The sequence below is a fragment of the Pongo abelii genome, chromosome 2 (assembly GCF_028885655.2).
Source record: "Pongo abelii isolate AG06213 chromosome 2, NHGRI_mPonAbe1-v2.0_pri, whole genome shotgun sequence".
NCBI lineage: Eukaryota > Metazoa > Chordata > Mammalia > Primates > Hominidae > Pongo > Pongo abelii.
This window is the reverse complement of record NC_085928.1, coordinates 126,945,791-126,968,007: the sequence shown is the minus strand read 5'-3', so window position 1 is coordinate 126,968,007 and position 22,217 is coordinate 126,945,791. Positions and strand designations below refer to the sequence as shown.

The 22,217-nt window shown below is 45.2% G+C and overlaps 1 protein-coding gene and 1 pseudogene across 3 annotated transcripts; both read right to left on the bottom strand.

Annotated features, from left to right (window-relative positions):
* Positions 1–523: 523 nt before the first annotated feature.
* Positions 524–3,483, bottom strand: LOC100434627 (uncharacterized protein KIAA1143-like; annotated as a pseudogene).
* Positions 3,484–13,270: 9,787 nt separating this feature from the next.
* Positions 13,271–19,994, bottom strand: EOMES (eomesodermin). Of its 3 annotated transcripts, none has more exons than XM_009239255.4 (6): positions 18,711–19,994; positions 17,490–17,644; positions 16,681–16,802; positions 16,058–16,216; positions 15,910–15,971; positions 13,271–15,131 (listed from the first exon to the last, which is right to left on the bottom strand). In XM_009239255.4, the coding sequence occupies exons 1-6, from the start codon at positions 19,586–19,588 to the stop codon at positions 14,393–14,395; spliced, it is 2,115 nt and encodes a 704-aa protein (XP_009237530.1). In that variant the 5' UTR covers positions 19,589–19,994; the 3' UTR covers positions 13,271–14,392. The 3 variants fall into 3 exon arrangements, with proteins under 3 accessions (XP_009237530.1, XP_002814030.1, XP_009237533.1); XM_002813984.5 differs by having other exon boundaries at positions 13,271–15,074; XM_009239258.4 differs by having other exon boundaries at positions 19,724–19,994.
* Positions 19,995–22,217: the final 2,223 nt, after the last annotated feature.

Here is a 22,217-nt window from a genome sequence, read left to right as displayed (position 1 = left end):
CTAGAGTTGGCATATTAAGTCAGAGGGGTATTGATGAATAGATGTAGTTTATTAAATTTTTTCCTGTATTTCCTAAATTTTCTATAAGTAACTTGTAGTTTTATTTTATTTTATTTTTATTTTATTTTATTTTATTTTTATTATTATTTTTGAGATAAAGTCTGCTGGCTCTGTACAATGGCTGGAGTACAATGGCCTGATCTCAGCTCACTGCAAACCTCCGCCTCTCAGATTCAAGCTATTCTCCTGCCTCAGCTTCCTGAGTAGCTGGGATTACAAGTGACTGCCACCATGCCCGGTTAATTTTTGTATTATTAGTAGAGATGGGATTTCACCATGTTGGCCAGACTGGTCTCGAACTCCTGACCTCAAGTGATCTGCCCTCCTCGGCCTTCCAAAGTGCTGGGATTACAGGCGTGAACCGCCGTGCCTGGCCTGTAGTATCTTTATAATAGGAAAAAAATGTTACTTTAAAAAACATCGCATGTACTTTCAAAGTAGACTAAATTCAAAATATTTACACTTACTCATTGTCATCTTCACTGTCAAAAGAAAGGAGGCTACTGTTTTTGATTTGTTTTTGTGAGTTCTTTTTGACTGAGTCCTGATTTATTGCATCTTAATTTGTCTTCTTTTTGGGCTTGCTGTTAAACCTGAATATTTTTCATCTGAGGGGCACTTGACTGGTGCTTCACTGGTTTTTGATAAATGATTCTTCCCTCAGTTGGAGCTGGTTCTTTATCTGCTTTGGCAGCCTTTACTTCTGCTTTACTTTTCATGACTTCTTCAACTGACAGGTCTCCCTTTTTAAAAACCATCACGTGAGGCGCTTCATCTTTGTCACTGTGATCCCCATTTTCATCTGGGAGATGAGGCTGCATTCTCTTGGTCTCTGCGGTGGGCTCCTCCCTATAGCCAATCCACTCCTTGAAGCGAGCCGGGAATGCTGGCTCGGCTGGCCACAGGTCTTGTCCAATACTTTTTCTTCATCTATGTAGACAATAATAGTTATTCACTTTTAGTCTATTAACATGGTGAATTACATTGATTAATTTTTGAATGTTACATCAAATAATTATCTCTATTGTTTGTTGCTGGTAACTTAGGATTATTATGACCTTTTGATAAATTTATCCCATTATCATTATTAAATGACCCATTTTATTTTTTAAAATCTACTTTCATAGTAACATAGCCACTCTAGCTTTCTTTTAATTAGTGTTAGCATGTTATATCTTTTTCGACTTTTAAATTTTAACCTGTGTGTGTCCGTTTGTTTATTTATTTATTTTGAGACAGAGTCTCATTTTGTCGCCCAGGCTAAAGTGCAGCGGTGCGATCTCGGCTCACTGCAACCTCCGCCTTTCAGGTTCAAGGGATTCTTGTGCCTCAGCCTTCTGAGTAGCTGGGACTATAGGTGTGTGCCACCACACCTGGCTAATTTCTGTGTTTTTTTAGTAGAGACGGGGTTTCATCATCTTGGCCAGGCTAGTGTTGAACTCCTGGCCTCAAGAGATCCGCCTGCCTTGGCCCCCCAGAGTGCTGGGATTACAGGCATGAGCCACCATGCCAGGTCTATGTCTTTATTTTTAACGTGGATTTCTCAAGTGGGAGGATTGCTTGAGGTCAGGAGTTCAAGACCAGCCTGGGCAACAGAGTGAGACCCTGTCTCTCTACAAAAAAATTAAAAAAATTGTCTGGGCGCAGTGGCTCCTGCCTGTAATCCCAGCACTTTGGGAGGCTGAGGCAGGTGGATCACCTGAGGTCAAGAGTTCGAACCAACCTGGCCAACATGGTGAAACCCCATCTCTACTAAAAATACAAAAATTAGCCGGATGTAGTGGCAGGTGCCTGTAATTCCAGCTACTCGAGTGGTTGAGACAGGAGAATCGCTTGAACCTGGGAGAAGGAGGTTGCAGTGAGCCGAGGTCACGCCATTGCACTTCAGCCTAGGCGACAAGAGCAAAACTCTGTCTCAAAAAAAAAAAAAAAAAAAAAAAAAGGTAGCTGGGCAGGTGGTACTTTGTTGGTTTATTAGCTATAATTCTTTGTTGTGTTATTTTAGTGGTTGCTTTAGGGTTTGTAGTAGACATCTTTCTCCCATGCTGGATGATTCCTGCCCTTGAACATCTGACTCCAAGTTCTTCAGCTTTTGGACTCTTGGACTTACACCAGTAGTTTGCCAGTGGCTCTTGGGCCTTCGGCCACAGACTGAAGGCTGCACTGTTGGCTTCCCTACTTTTGAGGTTTTGGGACTCAGACTGGCTTCATTGCTCCTCAGCTTGCAGATGGCCTATTGTGGGACTTCACCTTGTGATCATGTGAGTCAATACTCCTTAATAAACTCCCTTTCATACACACATCTCTCCTATTAGTTCTGTTTCTAGAGAACCCTGACTAGTACAGTTGGGTTTAAATCTAACACAGTATTATTTGTTTTCTGTTTCTTATTCATTTCCTTTTTCTTCCTTTTGTGACTACTTTCGATTAATTGAATATGTTTTATGATTCTTTAACTTATCACAGTTTGCCTTCAAGTGATATTATATTATACCACTTGATGCATAGGGTAATAACTCAATTAATATGCTTCTGTTTCTCCCCTCCTAACATTTGTGCTACAGTTATCACATATTTTACTTCCATGTATGTTATAAACACCACACAATTGGATGAGGGCTGCTAGAAAAAAACCAATAAAAATAAAAGTAACAAAAGCTTTTTTAAAAGAAAAAAACCTAGAATATCTTATTATTTTTGCTTTAAATAGTCAATTTTCTTTTAAAGAGATTTTAAAAATAAGAAAAGTATTTGTATTTTATATTTACCCACGTAGCTAACATTTGTAGTGCCCTACATTTTTTTAAGTAGATTCAAATTTCCATCTGGTATCATTTTCCTTCTGCCTGAAGCATTTCTCTTACCTTTTTTTTTTTTTTTTTTTTTTGTAGCTTAGGTCTCCTGATGATGAATTCTTTTAGCTTTTGTATGTCTGCGAAAGTAATTTTACCTTTGTTTTTAAAATATGCTTTCCTTAGGTATAAAAATCTAGGTTGATGGTTTTACTTATTCTTTCAGTACTTTAAAGATGTTCTAATGTTATCCAGCTTACTTATTTTTTGTTATCATTTTTATTAGGTTGGTGCAAACACAATTTAGGTTTTTTCATTAAAAGTAATTGCAAAAACCGAAATTACGTTTGCACTAACCTAACCTAATATGTTTGTTCCTTTGCCCAGAATGTGTCCTTGTCCCCCTGACTGTTTTGATGTCTTCTTCTCTATCATTGGTTTTAAACAATTTGATTAAGATAAGCCTTGATGTAGTTTTCTTTGTATTTTTTGTGATTGGATTAATTGAACTCTTTAGATTGGTGGATTATAATTTTTACCACATTTGAAATTTTTTGACCATTATTTTTTCAAATATCTTGTCTGTACCCTTCTCTCTTTCCTCTCTTTGATGCACTCCAATTACAGCCATGTTAGGCTGCTTGAAATTATCCTACAGCTCACTAAAGCTCTGTTTATTTTTCTCCAGCTTTTTATTTTTGTGTGTTTTATTTTATATCCTTTCAATTTCTATACCTTCCAGGTTCACTAATCTTTTCTTCTGCAACGTATAACATGCCACTGATCTCACCAAGTGTTTTTCAATTTCAGACATTTGTAGTTTTTATCTCTAGAAGTTCAATTTAGTTCTTTTAAAAATACCATCCATGCCTCTACTTACGATTGTCAACCTTTTTTCTAGCTTTTTGAACATATGAAATACAGTTACAATAACTATTTAATATCCTTGTCTACTAATTTTATCATCTGTCACTTTGAGTTGGTTTTGATTGATTTTTTTTATCTTATTGTGGGTCATATTTTCCTGCTTTTTTGAATGTCTGGCCATTTTTGATTGGGTACTACACATTTTAAATTTTTTTTGTTCTGTGCTGGTTGTTATTTTTATTACTATACATATAACTTGAGCTTTCTTCATGGATATAGTTAAGTTTCAGTTCTTGCTTATAAGCCTACTTAGATTAATCCAGAGCAGCATTTAGTCCAGTACCACTTTAGCTCACTACTGAAGCAAGACCCTTCTGAGTTCTTTTCCTGATACCTCATGAATTATGAAGTTTTCCACTTTGGTGAGTGGGAAAGGGGACAATTCTCAGTTAGTGTAAATACTGGGTATTAATACCTCTTATCCAGCATTTCTCAGCTGGGATAATTTTGCCCCATAGAGGTCATTTGACAATGTGTAGAGACACTTTTAGTTGTTACAACTGGTGGGTGGTGCTACTGGCATCTAGTTGGTAGAAGTCAGGATATTGCTAAATATCCTATAATGCAGCTCCCACAATATAGAATTTTTTGCCTCCAAATGTCAATAGTGCTGAGGTTGAGAAATCCTGCCTAATCTTGTGGGCTTGGGGTATGTTCTTCACATGCGTGTGCTGATCAACACTCAGGTGGAGTTGAGGAAGACCCTATTCAGTTCTCTAGATTTTTCTTTCAGTGCAGGTCTCTCCTCTCTGGAACTCTGCTCCAAAAACTTTAGCCATCTTGGCCTCCTCACCCTTACAGTTTTGTCTCCTCAAATCAAGAAGTCTGCTGGGCTTTGTCTGGGTCCCTATCCCCATGCTAAGCTGAGGCCTGGAAACTCTCCAGGCAGTAAGTTGGAGAAATATTAGGGTTTTCCTCATTCATTTCTCTTCTTTAATAGATTACTATTTTACATTGCCTAATGGAAGCCATGTGTATATATATATATCTGATTTTTAGTTTAGTTTTTTTTTCAAGCAGAAAGTTAATTCATATCCCTGTTACTCCATCTTGTATTAGAGCAGAAATCTGCTTTTGACATTTTTTTTTTTTTTTGAGACAGAGGAGTCTTGCCCTGTTGCCCAGGTTGGAGTACAATGGCATGATCTCGGCTCACTGCAACCTCTGTCTCCCAGGTTCAAACGATTTTCCTGCCTCAGCCTCCCAAGTAGCTGGGATTACAGGTGCCTGCCACTGCGCCTGGGTAATTTTTGTATTTTTAGTAGAGACGGGATTTCACCATGTGGCCCAGGCTGGTCTCAAACTCCCAACTTCAGGCTATCTGCCTGCCTTGGCCTCCCAAAGTGCTGGGATGATTACAGGTGTGAGCCACGGCGCCCCGCCATGCTTTTGACATTTTTGAAATTCGATTAAAATCGTAACATTGCTCTAGATCAGTGGTCAAAAGCTTTCCATAGCGAAATCTTCCTCACAGGAGTATTTTGGTTATTTAATTTTTTCAAGTAGGTTGCCAAAACTGAAAAGTAGGGGGATTTTCACATAAAAACCCAAATTTTTCAGCTATTCTTGAAACATCCTCTTTGGGGAATCTCAAAACAACTCAAGAGTACTTAAGAGTACTCTCAAGAGTATCCTTTAGCAGTCAAGACATTGGAGGGTGATAGGTGGGCTGGATTTCTTCTTCATTGCCCCCAAGCTTCACCCTTCATTCTTTTCTATCCTGCCCTGTGCCATCCTGCCTCCTCTATAGAGGAGGCTGACCTCTATGACTGCATCAAGAGATTGTTTAGCCCTTTGGATTCTCACTGGGTTCAGCCAAACAGGGGCACTGACAGGGGATTTGAGGGTGGAAGGAGAGAGTCTGGCCTCCTTCTTGCTGGTTTACTAAAGGTCAGTCAAGTTCTTCCTAAAGCTGCAGTCTTTGTCAAATGGTCTTATCCACACTGCTCTCTCTTTGGATCTGGCAACCTTGTCTACGTACAAGAAAGCTGGCAAACACAGAGAAACCAAATACCTCGTGGACTTTATTGCCAGGTTAAGAATGTGACTCATACATTTTTTTTTCCTGAAACTCCAATGGGAAATAGGGCATTGCAAGGCTTGGAAATGTTTGCTTGTCCTTTTCCAGTGAGTTTGTTTTTGTTGAGAGGGAAAAAGGAATGGGAGAGAGTTATTTTGAGGCATGTATCTCCAGATTAAGATTTAGATGTATTTCTAGAGACTCTCTTCTATTTAAATTCTGTTTTTCGGATATGTGTTTCAGCAATATCATTAGGATCACCTTCCATAGTCTAGTCAATTCACAGAATCTGTTTTGACAGCTCTGAACAGAAGAGTCCCTAATGGAAACATTAGATACCATCTTAACCATTTTTTCTAAGTTGTATTCTACACTCTGTAATCTCAGCTTAATGTTATTAGCTCTGGGGCACAAATACACACTCCTACATACAAGCATGTATACACATTTTTGCACACTACTCAACCCATGCTTCTCTGTGCTCTTCTATAACAGCTATGTAGTCTGTGTCTGTGGTCTTCTAAATATTTAGTGATGAGCACAGACTATTGGTTAATTATATCAACAACAAGCTGTTTTAACAGAGGAACTTGAATCCTGAAAGAAGTAAAATACCAAAGATCATCCTTGAGTTTTAGATCTGTAAGATAAAGACAATACTTGCCTGCCAAGATTAAGAAAACCAGCAAATATGTAGGGTGAAGAACATATATTCTGTGGATTCACTACCCCAAAGCTATATAGACCAAAGTGCGCAATGAAGAAGGCACCACTCCATGATAGGCTTAAAAAAAGGCTGAGTGTGGTGGCTCATGCCTATAATCTCAGTGCTTTGGGAGGCTGAAGTGGGAGGATTTTGAGCCCTGAATTGCAAGATCAGCCTGGGCAACATAGTGAGAATCTATCTCTACAAAAAAACTTTTTTAAATTAGCCAGGCATAGTGGTGTGCACCTGTAGTTCTAGCTACTCAAGAGGCTGTGGTAGAAGGATTGCTTGAACCTAGGATTTTGAGGCTGCAGTGAGCTATGATTGTGCCTGGGTGATAAAGTGAAACCCTGTCAAAAAAAAAGAAGAAGAAGAAGAAGAAAAAGAAGAAAAAAATTAATCATGGATACATTTGGATTTCAAATATTGTTCATCTTCTGAAAAACATAAACAATAATAAAAACTATGCTTTTGAATTTAATATTTTCATGACTAAACATATTTCCCAAGCCTCTGAAATATTGTATGTCCAAAGTATAGGGTCTAACCCATGATACACTGCCAAACCAATGAGTTCCTCAAGGGGCTTGGCAAACCACAAAACCATAGTGATACTTGGCTCTTGCCTCTGTATAGTGGGGTTTATAGAACTAGAGCAGTCTCTAAGGTGCCTCCCAGCTCTCCAATTCAGTGACTCAAGGAGTGATGACTGATTTAGGGATTTAGGAAGAAGTGCTAGTCAACAGAAGGCTATATACTTATGGCATTAATATTGAGTCATTTCAAGAAGAAATGGTGGCAATCTAAGACCTTTGCAGGAAACATTCTGATTGCCTGAAGGTTTGTGGAATAGTCTACAGTTTGGTGTCTGGGACGAGGAAGGGAACAAGATGGTGGCAATGGTATCTACATGTTCAAATCTACCCTTGTTATTCTTCGAATTTCCATGATGATCTCTCTCAGTAACCAACTCCATTCCAGTTCTAGAAGTTCTAGGCTGTGAATTGTGGATAGTAACTTGGACTTTCCCCCCACCTTTCTCTCCCTCAGATTCCTCCCTCAATCATTTCCAAACAAAGTGTTAAGAAACCACTTCTCTTGTCATAGATGAAGTCACTCCCTTCCCTGCTTAACAACCAAATTATTTAATAGTCCTTTTTTTTTTAGCACTTATGATTTCCATATGATGCTCCTCCTTTTGAGTTATTGAAATATATTTTTAAAGGGATCAGGAAATTGATAATTTGCCCTGAGAGTAGAAAAACAGATGGAAACCTACTTTATCACTTTGTTATGCACTGGTTTAATGTGATTTCTTAGCAATTTGGGGAATATTAGACTGTCTTAATAAATATATTTCATCGACTAAGTCTTACCAATTTGTGCATTTTGTCCATTTTACACCTAGATTTCTGTGTCTCATGTTCCCCAGAAGGCCTCTCTGTTTTCCTGTGATGATATGTAAAGAGCAGAGATCTTGGCTTTTTGGCTTACTCTGTTTAATGTCACATTCAAAGTGTCATTGAGTAAAATTTTCTCATGTATATGTAATTGATAATAATAGCTGTACTGGAATTTACCTCCTTTGCCAACCCCTTAATGAAATAATGGGTCTAGCTGACAGTCATCAATGTACAATGACATGCCCCCAAAAGAGACAACTGAACATCATGAGCCTCCTCATGGAATATTACCACCTATAAAATATTATTACTAAAAAAAAAATGGAATCTGGATCAGATCAATAAAACACGACTTTGTTGGAAAAACAAGAATCAGAGGACTATGTTAACACTACAGAACTGCAATCAGAAAAACTAGAACCTGGAAAACCAGACAGAACAAATGCCCCAATTTCTTCAATAAATTGCAAAGAAAAATAAAAGAGAAAAGTTGAGAGGGGAGAGTTCTAGATTAAGAGAATTAAGTGATACATCAATCACATGTGTGGGAACTGTTTGGATCCTGATTAAAACAAACAACTGTAAGGAACAAGCAAACAAAAAGAATAACAAGAACAACTTTATGAGACAACCAGAAAAACGTACCTGGATATTTCCCGATATTCAGAAATGATTGTTGATTTTGTAGGTGAGATAATAGCATGACAGTTATATATATATATATATATATTTTAAAAGAGTCCTTTTCTTTAAGGGCTGTGTATGGAAATAATTGTGGATTAGAGGACAGGAATTTCGGGATTCGTGGCAGAAAGAGTGGAGTGGGGATTACAGGAAGAAATAAGAGGGGCCATAAATTGATGGTTATTGTAGCTGGTAGTGGACACATGGGGGTCCATTGCTCTCTACTTTTTCAAACTGCATAATATTTGTAATTATTTTTGAATTAATAAAAACTTTCCTTTGCTAATGCATCTAAGTTTACTATCATATATGTTATAAAATTAGTAATTAGTGATACCTACTAATATTCGGAACTACTCAACAGTTTACAGAGCAGTTAAATTTACAATCTCATTTCTTCCTTCTCTGTACTCTTTGCCGGGATAGGTGCTGTTGGAATCCCCACTTCACAGATGAGGAAATGAAGTTCAGTGAAGCTAAAGACAATGCCGCTGTAAGGGGCGGCGGACTAGAACTTAAGTCATAGAACTCCAAATTCCAGGCTCCTTCCCCTACACTAAAAAACTTTTAAAGAAGCGTAGGAGTGTGGGGCTCAGTGGCTCACACCTGTAATCCCAGCACTTTGGGAAGCCGAGACTGGTGGATCACCTGAGGTCAGGAGTTGGAGACCAGCCTGGCCAACATGGTGAAACCCAGCCTCTACTAAAAATACAAAAATCAGTCAGGTGTGGTGGCACACGCCTGTAGTCCCAGCTACTCGGGAGGCTGAGGTAGGAGAATCACTTGAACCCGGGAGGCGGAGGTTGCAGTGAGATCTCGCCACTGGGTTCCTTTTTTTTTTTTTTTTTTTTTTTTGACGGAACCGTTCAGGACCTGACAAAGCAGAAGCTTTAAGAGTGGAGGAACTCTCTTCGATGGGGAGATCCTTACTCTCCATTGCCACCAGATGGCGAAGGCTGCTCGCGGCCCAGAAGAGAGAGGAGCCTGCAGACTCGCGCGGAAACTGCTGCGGGACCTGGAGGCCAAGGGCGAGGAGTGGGGTCCTCCTCCGCTCCAACTGTGTGGGGAAACCTGGGTAGAACTTAAAGTTACAAAAGTCATTGTGCAAGCCCTGCGTCCCCACAAGGGCTTATTGGAAGGGGTTCGGAGCTTTTCAAGGAGGCAGGAGAAAATTCAACTGGTGTCTGTATGTGTATTTGGTGGGAGGGGAATGCTGCCTGAAATATGCATTGCTTCGGCGGCGGTCAGAGATCCATGTGACGCGGGGGCACTTTAGGGACCATTGCTGAGGGCCTGGTTAGCATTTGGGCAGCTGAATCCTTCCCTTGGCGAACTCCATACGTGCCCTCGGCGACACACAGAGGACTCCCACAGTTGAAGAAGGGGGTGGATGGGTGTGTGCGCGCACTCGCCCACATCTCGTGTTTTCTTTTTCATTTAAGTCGTAATAAGGAGAAATTCGATGACCAGCAAGGCTGGAGTCCCATCGTCTTGTTGGGGGCGAGGGAGGAGAAAAAAAAGTGCCTGTAACTTCAGACTGTCCAAGATATCGCTTAGCTCCTGCGCCCGGAAGAAAATGAAGCGCAGGTAGGGTTCGGGCGCGCGGGAAGCCCTGCGAACCCCAAATGTGTGCGCTGAGCCGAGGCCTCTAAGCGGTAGGAGGGAATCTGACCTCCGACATTGTTTTCAAGACACGCGCCGGTGGACCGGGTCCTGGGATTGGCTTACTCCCGGGCTGGACCTTCGGGGTTCGCATATTTGAAAACGTAAACTTGAGGAATGACGGCGGGGTGATGGGTATTTTATAGAGTGGGACTCAATCGTGCTCAGCAACAGATTTTTCCAAATTCCCTTTTAAAAAGAGCCTCCCAGAGCTTTCGAAATCTCCGCGGGGTGAAAGCTAAACTTTTGGAGTAGCTGTGTAGCCGGGTAGAGATCACCGCGGGGCGAGCCGGAAAGACAAGCGACACAGTGTCCAGGCGAATGGGAAAGGAAAGATCTTAATTTTTGTTCCTACTGGTAGCTGAATGTCGATAAAAATCAAAGGGAATGCGGGGAAGTTTTTATTCCAGAGCGTTTCCATGACACCCGCAGAGATTTAAAAAATTACATTCCTCCCCCTACGCAGGTTTAATTCGGAAAGAAGAGACTGCAGAGGAGAGGGAAGACCGTGAGTCTGCTTTCACCTAGGTTTAAAGCGAATCAAAGACGGCTGTAAAAAGGGAAACCGGGACCAAAAACAGATTTGGAGCCTCGAAACTCTCCATTGAGGGTTTGGAAGATACGTTGCTGCAGACTTGAAACCGGCTCCAAATCCGGGCCCAAACATGGGCCGAAAATATGGCGCGCTAATCTGCAGTTTCCCCTCCTCCCCAAGTTCTTTCTGACTCTTCCCGCCTTTCCCAGTTTCCCTTCCAGACGTCTGCGGCTCCCCACTCCACCCCCAGGATAGCTACTCTACATCCCGACAATTCTCAGCTTCTACACCCAGAAGGAGGAATTCTGGAACCACCCAGAGCGAACTCGTGCCGGGGCGGGGTGGGGACCGGAGGAAGGTCCTGCTCCGAATTCTCTCCAGAGCAGAAAAGAATTCTAGAGGCTACATGTGGGCTGCTTTCCCCCCTTCTTCCTTTTTTCCCTCGCAAACCAACAACCAAAAAGTGTTTGGCGATGGAAAGAACACCAGTGGAAAACGGCAGATAACAGTATTTCCAACTCCGAGTCAGGTCCTCTTTGCATTGCTTTTTCCTGTTTCTTTGTAATTTATTGATTTTATTGTAGTTTTTTGTTTGTTTGGGGCAAGAACGGAGATGTGAACCAGGACAAGCCAGCAGACCCCCGAGCCAGTATCTCCTCCCAGGGCAGGGAACACCGCCTGCACCGGTGCATACGAGGGGACCCTGGCGGAGAATGTAAACAAACCGGGCGCCGAGCCCTTGATCTTTATTTAAATAGAGGCTTGTTTATCGGTGTCATCCTAGGAGGATTAATTAGATACATCTCTTCACAATTTGGTGTCTGACACTCCATCTTAGGAATGCCTTATCACAAGGTGTTAATTGGGGCCACTCAGCCACTTACGTTTCTATTAAACACTGTGAGGGACTTTTCACAAGTACCAGGTTCTTTTTACTGTACGATGCAAAAATATACAGGACCCGAAATAGACTAGGGCCAGAATCTGCTTTATCCCGGCAGTGATTATCACTTTGGGGCTTTCTAGAGGGCAGAAATAGGAGAGCACTGTTTTCGAAATTCCATCGCATCTCCCAATATTCGGTGGTTGGATGCAGATGTAAGGGGGCTGTTGGGGGTGTGGGGAAGGCGCTGACCAGGATAGGCGGGCTATGAGTCTCCCTTCCGGAATCTAAATCAGTCATCCACAATACATATATATTAAAAAGCACATCTTCAACGCTTTTGTCCCTGGCTCCCCGGTAAAGTTCGGGGCGCCTTTGCCAAAGTGTTTTGAGCAGGCCGTTCGGAAACGCGGAGCAGGAGTTCGAGCCCCCAAGGTCACGGGTGGCGCGGGAAGAACTCGGGCCCCAGAGGGACGGAGGGGAAGGGAGACAGGACAGTCGAGGTACAAGGTCCTGGCGGCCTTAATTGGGCGCAGAAGGGGAGGAGGTCCCGGCTGATTGCTCGCCTCCCAGCAGCTAATCCTCTTAGCAGCTGCATTTCCGCACTACACAGTTAGCAGAATGACCCTCCCAGCCAGACCTTTACCCCGGGAGGGTCCAGGAGGGGGCTGGAAAGGTTTGCAATCTGGGCCCGAAGCCGTCTGCAGATAAGCCTGGCGGGACGTCTGACTAGGGGGACAAAGGGGACCCTCCACCCCACTCTTTGGACCGCCCAGTGTTCAGCCAGGGGATGGGCTGTCTTTCGTCTTCCCGTGGAGCGTGGGCCAAATAAACGGAACTAAGCGCAAGGTGAACTGCTCCAAGGTCACTGTTTGCAGAGCGGCAGTGCACGGAACGACTGGAATCCTCCTTTGTAAGTGCCACGCCCGTCCCTAGCCTGCGCCTCAGACCAGGTCCGGGCAGAGTTTGACTGCAGCTACCGAGGCTGGCGGCCGGCGGCCGGCGTCGGCTGGTGCGCAGTGTCTCGGTTCAGAAGAAAGCCGCAGGTGGGCGCAGAAGCTGAGCTGTGTGTAGCCCCCCGCGCCTCCGCGCCCCAGGGACCCTGAACTGGTGGGCGCTCAAAGGGCCACGGGGGTTCCCAGGGAGTCTACGTGGGCCTAAGGATGGGTGGCCCCAAGTAAGCCTAGAAAAAAGCCCAGAGAACTTAGTGGCCCGGTGCCCTGACAGAGCCTGGTCTCCAAGAACCAGAAGCGGAGGTTTTCGAGGCTTGGTTAAGTCTGATGTGGGCAATCGGCAGCAAGCCTCCCTCCCCCGCCCCTCCGCCCCCCTCCCCTGCCCCGCCCCGCCAACACCCATTGTCCAGACTTCCCAGTGGGGTAAGGAAATAGCCCCATTCCACTTCAAGGAAAAAAGAAGATAAACAAAACATCCCCACCCCTGCATGACTACAGTATCCAGTTAGAGATTCTAGAGCCTTCCGTGGAGGTAGGGGGTGGGTGAGGCACTGTTAAAGCTGAAAACGATAGAGGAGGAAGCAAAATGAGATCTTTAAAGCAAAGATGAAAACCCCAACAGCACAGAAGACAGAGCTATGTCCGTTCCCTTATTGAACCACATTTATTAAAAATGACTAAGACTGTACATAAAAATCCAAGACCTCTAAAAAGCCTATAGGAGCTGTGGTATCAGGTTTTAGTTTCTTCACATTACCAAGTTAGGGAGAGGGGATGGCGCAAGAAGAGGATGAAATAGGAGTTTTCCTTAAACACGGTTCAAGTTAGTAAAGAGTAGCTGAATACATTCTTAACTATCTAAGAAGTAAACAGAATATTCCCAAATATCATGGGGATGATGAAACTCTCCTCTTGCCCCTGCAGCTGTTAAGTGATTTGCAAATTCTTTACAAAGCCAAAGCACCAGTTTTACATTATCCCAGACACCTATGTAGACTATTTGTACAATATATACCACATTATTCTATAGTGTATCTAAACACACAACTGTACACTTTTAAATTCTTTTTTTTTTTTTTTTTTTTTTTTTTTTTGGTGACTCCTTCCCTTGCTCTCTCCTGAGTCCTACTGGCCACCCCAGCACACAGCAGAGGCCTAGCAAGTCTCAAGTGAGGCAATCCTGGACTAGGGCAAACATGGCTTGTTCCAAAAGCCGGGGGTTAAGGAATCAAAGTCAGGTGAAACTATCACTTTCACAAAAGCTTTTCTTGACTCCTGGACCTAATATCTTTTGCCCCTGGCAGAATGTAACAGTAAAACATCTCCTTCTGAAGCTGAAGGCCCAGCCCTCTTTCAGAAGCAAAACACCTTAACACTTGGCTTCTATTTGCTTAAGAATTTACAAATAGAAATGAGAATCAAAGGTTTTAACTCATTTGATAGCACTGGGCACTCAATGTTCACAGCCTGCTTCTTTGAATGGTTAGTGTCTCTCCAATAAATAAATACAGAACCTTGGATACCCTTCGAATTTTAAAATACCTTAAAGTCTTCCATTAATCTTATTTTTTAAAAATGCTAGGTTTGTTTCAGTTACCTGCAGCAATCAAAAAGCTTTGGCACCTTCTTTTAGAGAATTGCACAAAACAGGATGCATCAAGGTGGAAGGCAGACATCTTTTTGGCAACCTAGGCAAAGAAGACAACAAAAAACACCACCAAGTCCATCTGCAAAAAGTTAGCTAATTTTTGAGGTTAAAATAACTCTTTAGGGAGTTGTGTAAAAAGCATAATACCCTCCCATGCCTTTTGAGGTGTCTTTACTATACTCTTCAGCATTAATGTCCTCACACTTTATGGAGGGTGAATTTTCATTACTGGAGTTGCTAGGAGACAGCCGCCTTCGCTTACAAGCACTGGTGTATACTCCTGAATCATTGGAATCTAGAGATTTGATGGAAGGGGGTGTCTCTATCCAAGAAGAGCCAATTTCCTCTTTCACTTTCTCCTTGGAGAGCTGATCTTCAGAGAACACAGTGGGGCTTGTTCTGGAGGTCCATGGTAGTCCAGCTGCCATCTTTCTCTGGTAAGAACCTCGACCTCCCCACCCTGCCATTGCAGGAAAGGTTGGGTCGGGGTAATACCCCAGGGCATGGGATGTCTGAAGGGGCAAGGATTTAATGCCATATGGGAGCAATGTGCTAGAAGTATATTCAGATTCATAGGAACTGATGTCTAGTTTGTTGGTCCCAGGTTGCTGGACAGGCGTGACAAGCCACCGCTGGGGAGGGTTGGCCACCTCTTCGCTCTGTTGGGGTGAAAGGAGGCCGTTGGTCTGTGGCACGGTTCTCTCGCCATTATAATAGCGGGCTTGAGGTAAAGTGTTGACAAAGGGCTCCGGGAAGAAGGATTGAACGCCGTACCGACCTCCAGGGACAATCTGATGGGATCTAGGAGAATCCGTGGGAGATGGAGTTAACCTGTCATTTTCTGAAGCGGTGTACATGCTACAATATAAAGAGAAACACTTAAAAAAAAAAAAAAAAACCCTAATGTTGTCCCCAAACAAACCACCTCCCAGAAATGAAAAAGGCTTGTGTTGGTTATCTGTACTGAAAGTGCTGGTCTGTTGGGCTGAAAGAACAGAGGCAGGAGATGCACTGGCCTATTTTAGCTGGACTCTTGGCTTATTGGGAAAAATTTCCCACCATGTAAGAAAAAGTTTCCTCCTAGGCATCAAGTATTTAAACTATAGAAAATCTACCTTTACTAGTCCTAGAACATGAAAAACTCAGATCAAACCTCCTTTGTCAGAGTGATGGAAAAAACACTGGCTGTGGCGGTAGAAAACCCAGATTTTAAAAAGAGCAGGGCCTTGCTGTTTCGTGTTGTGAAATTACATCCTCTTAGTTTCAGTTTTTTCTTATGTTAAAAAAAAAGTGGGGGTGGGGGAGAGTAATAATATCTGCTCTTGGGAGGATAAAAAAAATGGATCAAATGAAAAGAAAGGTATAAAAATGCAGATTCTTAAAATTTCAATTCTTCACTCAAATGCTAAAAAAAATTCTTCATTTTTAAGTCCTTAACATTTCTTCAGAAATGAACACAACCTTTCTGAGAAAAATCTAAAGCAAGATTAGTAAAGGAAAAAATTTTGGAAAAATAAAAATATGTAAAAATCCCAAAGGTAAAAGCTCTTCCTAAAATACATTATCAGCAAAGTGCCTGTTGATGTATGTCCTGTTCAGAGATGATCATGCAAGTGTGGATAAAAGCTGCACTTACGAATCATAGTTGTCTCTGAAGCCTTTTGCAAAGGGGTTATGATCAATCTTTAGTTGAGTAATCTAGATAGGGGAGAAAAACAGTCATTGAGTGCTTTATCATGCTGGACCTTAGCTTTAGAGATTCTTAAGATGTCTGGGACACTCACGTCGGTGTTTTGGTAGGCAGTCACTGCAATGAATTGCGTTTCTGAGAAGGTAAAGGTCTGGGTCTTTGAGGGCTCATTCAAGTCCTCTACGCCATCCTCTGTAACTTCAACAATATGCAGTCGGGGTTGGTATTTGTGTAAGGATTGTAAGACTATCATCTGGAAAGAGTACAGAAAAAAAATTGCTAAATCTAAAAAGTCTCTTAGTGGTTCAACAAAATTAGATTTTGACAAATTATGTATTTTGGTATGGGACTTCTAAATGCTCCTCACTAACAGCTTTGATTATTGCAATTTTAAAGGTCTCATTATTGCCCCCCCTTTTTTTGAAATTTAAAACATAGCTGGGTATGTGGTTTTGATAGATATGCTTTCCTCTTGGTTTCCTAAATTCCCAAAATACTTCGGTATTTCTGTTCTTAATAGTCAACTCACTGTTATTGAAATCCAATAAGAAAGTGAAGATGAGAAAGGTCAAAAGAACAAAAAAGGTTAGAAATAGGCGAGCAAACAGGTCACAAATGCAAATATTATAAATACAGTGAAAAGAGTAGGGACTCTTATTAGAAAAAAGACTTATAGTCACAGCCAGAAGATACCCCCCTCCTGCTCTGTCACTCTACCTGGGTGTTGTTGTTATTTGCGCCTTTGTTATTGGTGAGTTTTAATTTCCCGAATGAAATCTCCTGTCTCATCCAGTGGGAACCAGTATTAGGAGACTCTGGGTGAACATACATTTTGTTGCCTAAGAGAAAATGAAACAAAACACAAAACCCAAGCATATAGGGCTGTTTACAAATGGGGAAAGCGGAGGGATGTCTCTTAGCTATGGGCAAGATATAAGAGCTAGACTTACAGCTGGTCTCCCAGCAAAAGTTGCTTAAAGAGGCCAGTGGAGACCAGCAGGACTACATCGATATCCCTCCCAGGCCCCTGTGCTTCCAACCTTCCTTGCACTAGGAACTCCCCTGAATGGCATTTCAGAATTTAGAAACGGAGCTAACAGGAGATGACTCTTGAAGGTCAATTTGGGGCCTTCTAAAGCTGTAAGGGCAACATCCAATGGAAGACAGTTGGATATTTACGGGTGAACCAAACTTTGGCTGGGCTTTCTCAAGTGAACACTAGAATCCCAGGAGCCCTTCCCATCTGGAGAGCTTATGACTACGAATTTGTTAAACGTAGGGATTGGGGGGTGGGGTGATGTCTTAGTTAAAGGTTCTAAATATCTATATATTGGCAGACAAGAAATCTGACTTAGCAAATTCTCCTCTGCGTCAAACAAGCACCTCAAAGAAACTCATACTAACACCTCTAGGCCTCAGAATGGAAGGGAAAAAAAAGTGCTACATTTAAATGTGAGTTGTCTGAGTCGAGGGTTCCGATTTCTTCCCGCCCGTTCCTCCCCGGCCCGAGCCTCTTCTCTGCTCACCCTGCATGTTATTGTCGGCTTTGCCACAGGTCACCCATTTGCCCCCTTGGAAGCGCCAGTGGTTGGGGTCCGCCAGCACCACCTCTACGAACACATTGTAGTGGGCAGTGGGATTGAGTCCGTTTATGTTGAAGCTCAAGAAAGGAAACATGCGCCTGTGCAAGGGAATAGAAACAGAAAAACCGATTTAAATTGGGATGTCCTAGAACGGGCCCAGGCCCCAGCGGGTTCCCCAGACACCTGGGATAGGGTCGGAGCACATTTAAAAGTTTGCAATAAACAGAATGCTGGTAGATCAAGTGGTCTGAAACTATGTAAAATATTTTTGAGTTGGCAACTCTTGGAACCTTTCGTCTTTTCAAAAACAAACAAAAAAAAAGCTTGCCCCAACATCGGTATATCCCAAATTCGCATGCTTCCGAAGGCTCATATTCTCGGCCCTTTCAGACGCTCATTAAAATTTTTCTCCTAGATTGTTAAAAACTACTAATTTTTAAATGCACCATTTTGAAAAGTACCAGAGAACAATATTAGGTTATTCTTGTCAAAAATATATATGAAAACTTTAGGCTAAAAGTCCCCTTTGAGTACCCCTCTCTCAGCGCGCCCCCTTCCCTTTCCCCAGAAGTAGCCAGTGTTAGCAGTTGGATGTATATCAGAACTTTCTCGCGCACCGAACCCGAGCCAGGTCTGGCTCCAGGGCAGATCTAACCACCTACTCGGACCAAGCTTCCGAGGCCGGCGCTCTAGCTTTCACGCCCACCTCGCGGAGACGCCCCGTGGAGACCCTGGCGCCTAAAACTGCGGGAGCCCATCTACTGCGCTCAGGTGGCCAGCTCTTGAGCCTTCCCTACCCGTGGCTCCTTGCCGGCACGCAGGCATGCACCAGCATACCGCCGAGCAGGAGGATCTAACGAATCCAGCTTGTGGACATGCCCTAATTTCCATTTCCGCCTCCTCCGGGTCTGTTCAGGTGAGGATGATGGGAGGGAAAAGCGGTGTACAGCCGTAACACTGGCACCCTGCAAGAGCCGCCGGGGCACTGACACAGAGGGACACCGCATTGGAGATGCGGTGTCTACGGAGATTTATTGCGCGCGGTGAAACACTCTAAGCACCGCGCGGAACGACTGGGTTCAGCTCCCTCATCCCGGACCTTCCCTAGGACCACACGTTCACCCTTTATCCCCGAACCCAGGGGCCCCTCCACGCTGCGCTCACCTGCCCTGTTTCGTAATGATCATCTCAGTTTGGTGGCGGTGGAATTTGAGCCACAGAGGCCGGTTGCACAGGTAGACGTGGGCACGGAAGCCAGAACCTGGAACCCCCAGGCCCCCCAGTCCTCCGCAAGATCCCGCCGCTGCGGCTCCAGGGTACGGCCCGTAGAGCGGAGCCCCCTGGCTGTACTGATAGCTGCCCGGGCCGCCGCCCCCGCCGCTGCTACCGCCCGCGCCACTGCCCGCACCGGCTCCTGGGCCGAACTGAGCCCTCCCGGGTGGGCACACAGCCGCGGGGAAGCCGCCGGGGGGCAGCATGGAGCCGTAGGGGTAGCGCGCCCCGTTAGGAGCCGGGTACACAGGTCCGTGGGGCGCCCCAGCCGCCGCCTGGTACGGGAAGAGTGAGCAGGGCGCAGCCAGCTCCGACCCCTGAGGACCGGGGGACTGGAGGTAGTACCGCTCGGAGCTCAGGCTGTCCATGGAGTAGCGCGCAGCGGCCGCAGCCGCGGCGGCGGCGGCGGCGGCAGCAGCGGCGGAGGGCAGCTCCTCCTCCCCGCAGGGGGAGCCCTTGCGGCCGTCCGGGGGCCCCGGCTTGACCACTGCCGCAGCGCTGGCAAATGCGTCCCCGGCGTCGGTGTCACTAAGCATGGCCGCGGGGGCCCCTGCGCTGGCGGCTGCGGGCTCCCCGCTCACCGCCTCGCAGGAGAGACTGCCGGAAAACTTCTTGGACGCTTTGTCTAAGTCCAACTTCTGAGGAGAGGGGGCCGCGCCGGGGAGGTGGCCAGCGCTCCCGCCGCTGCCGCCTCGCGCACTCTCCAGCGGGTAGAAGTGCGCGCCAGGCAGGTTCACTGAGCTCACCAAGAGCTGCTCCCCTAACTGCATGCTTTGCAAAGCGCAGACGGCAGCTGGCTGCTTCCTCTCCTCCCGTGGCCTTATTATAAAGGCAGGATGGGGGAGCCAGCGCCCTCTTCCGAGGGGAAGGTAACTTCCCCTTCCTCCCGCGCCGGGGCTACCCACCTGCCGACTCGCGGGCCGCTACAGCGCGTACTGGCGCGCCCTGAATCCAGCGTCCTTTCCGGAAGGAAAGCGCCGTGAGTTGGAAAGCAGGAGGTGAAAACTAACCCAGAAGCCCTCTCCTTTTCCTTCCTCGTACCTCTTGCTCCTCAGGACCCCCACCCTCCTCCCAGGCTCACACGCTGGAAGAAGGGGACTTAGATCTTTGTCCCCATCCACCCACTAGCCCGCGCCTTTCTGCCCTTTTTCGATTGCCAAAGCATCGGTCAAGTTGACCACTTGGAAACTTATGGGCTGTCACTAGCTGCTTTATATATTTGCGGCCAGGGAGGGGCTTCCCGGCCTCACAGCCCGGGGACCCTCCTATTGGCTGATGGAGGTGACACTAATTCAATTAGGCATTTACTAATTGGATCAAGTCGCCTGCGACTTTCTTTTCCTTTAGCCTGATTTTTTTTTTTTTTTTTTGAGACTGCGTCCCGCTGTGATAATCAATCCTGGTGTCTGTAATTTCGCCGGAATTTAGGGGGACAAAGTTTGGGGTCTCCGTAGCGGTGTCCACCCTTGGCACATTAGTCATCTCAGCCCTCCGCTGGAGGAATGAGATGGCTGGAGCAGATTTTAGAGGCCAGAGAGAGAAAGACTCTTCAAGCTGATAGCTTGCAGGGAAGCGCCCGTCCCGGAGGCTGGGGAAACTGGGGCGAGTTGGGGACAGGCCCAAGGAAGTCTCTTTCCTCGTCGGAAGCTGTAACTTCAAAGCACACCTTCCTCTTGTCGAAGGCAAACTCCCTGGCCTTCAACGCACAGGAACCACTTTTTGTTTATTCCCATCATTTTACCCAGTGGGAAAGGTTTGTAAAGAGGAAACTCGCGCTAAGCTTTTGGGATTCTGGGGACGGCCAGAGCACATTGCCATCCTCGAGGACCTAAGCTCTCAGCTTCTAAATCAGAAGGTTGGAGAGGGTAGGGTACTGGGGACAGGACAAGAGTGAAACTAAGCGAGCTAACACCCACTTCATACTCACGCCAACACACCTGCTTTCGGGGAGACAATCACTTTTATTCCCCACAATTTAAAATCCACTCTGCTCAGTTTTCCTGATCCCGGATTCCGTCCCTTCACCACCATCTTCAGTTAGGCCTGACACCAAGAAACAAAGGTTCCCTAGCAGCCCCGCAGTTAGGATTCCCTGCGCCTCTGCTCTGCGGCTAATACAGGAGGTAGAATAATTAGTGAAATAATCAGTTTGATATTGAATTAAACTCCAGCTGCTTGTTTCTTCGCTGCGTTTCCTCAGATAGATTCAAGAGCGGGGCCGTCATATTTTATTGTTTCATTATTACAGAAGCGGGGGCACGTTTCGTTGCGGATAAGGAGAAGCCTGAATATTCGCTGTTAATAAGCAATTACAGACGCCGCCAGTAATCGCTCCGGGAGCGCATTTTCCGGCTGAGATGTCGGGACTCTGCTTCCCCAACCGAACGCGATCACACGGAAACTCTTCGCCCACAACAGATGAGGTGGCCAGAGGATTGCTGAGCGCGCACACGCAAGTGTAGAACAGTGCGAAGCTTTCCAACCCAGTTTTCCAACCACAGCAGCACCAACATCCGCATGTCTGGGGTCTCCGAGAACGAGGTCCTTAATGCACTTGGACTCTCCAGGGCATTTATCGCGGTTTTTTTTTTTTTTTTTTTTCTATGTGTGTGTTCGCGCGCTCTCGCGCTTGCGTGTGTGTGGTGGTGAAACCCAGGAGTGCGCGAAGATTTTCAGGGTCAAGGCACAGCCACAGGGGAGGGGGCAAGTTGAGACTAGTGGGCTGGGGCGGTGGCCTTGTAGGTCCTGGGCCAGAGTGGCCAGGAGCAGATTGCCAGAAAGCTGGTACTGAGCGCGTTCTGCCCTGCGCTTCCTGCGTTTCGTGTCATCAGTATAGTTAGTGTTTGGCACGGCTGTTTTGATCACTACACTGTCCATGCCTTCCTCCCCTGCTTTAGTGTTATTTTGACCCAAGGAAGTCTCGAACATTGATTGTTCAAGTAGCTCTGTGAAGACTTCATGATTGTCAACGTGGAGATCCCGTGAGGGGTACGCGAGCTCAAGGAAAGAAAGGGGCCGCGCCGCTTGGGCGGCTTTGACGACGTATCTATCCCTGGGCTAGAGGGTCCTGATTACTATTCGTGGGATTCTCCACATTATCCTTGACCTGAGTTGCAAGATGTCTAAGGGAAAAGTAGGGATGAGAAATCTCCCTAATGTGAGACCTAATCTCACGTTATTTGGAGCCAGGGTGGCCAAAGGTGCATGACAGTTTTGCGCTTTAACAAAGCAAGAAGCGGGCCTCGGCGTCCCTTCAAAATGCTTTTGACGCAGCCAGGGAAGCGCTTCGCGTGGCAAAGTGCCATCGCAGGCAACAGGCATCGTTCCGACCCACTCTGGCGCGAATAACGCGGGCCAGCTGTCCCCCGAGCCACATCAGAAAGCGTTGATTTTATTCCA

Coding starts and splice junctions, on each gene's coding strand:
- EOMES (XM_009239255.4), bottom strand. CDS start 19,588: ATGCAGTTAGGGGAGCAGCTCTTGGTGAGCTCAGTGAACCTGCCTGGC. Junction 15,972..16,057: donor CTGCCTACCAAAACACCGAC/GTGAGTGTCCCA, acceptor TCCCCTATCTAG/ATTACTCAACTAAAGATTGA. Junction 15,132..15,909: donor TTCAGAGACAACTATGATTC/GTAAGTGCAGCT, acceptor TTTATATTGTAG/CATGTACACCGCTTCAGAAA.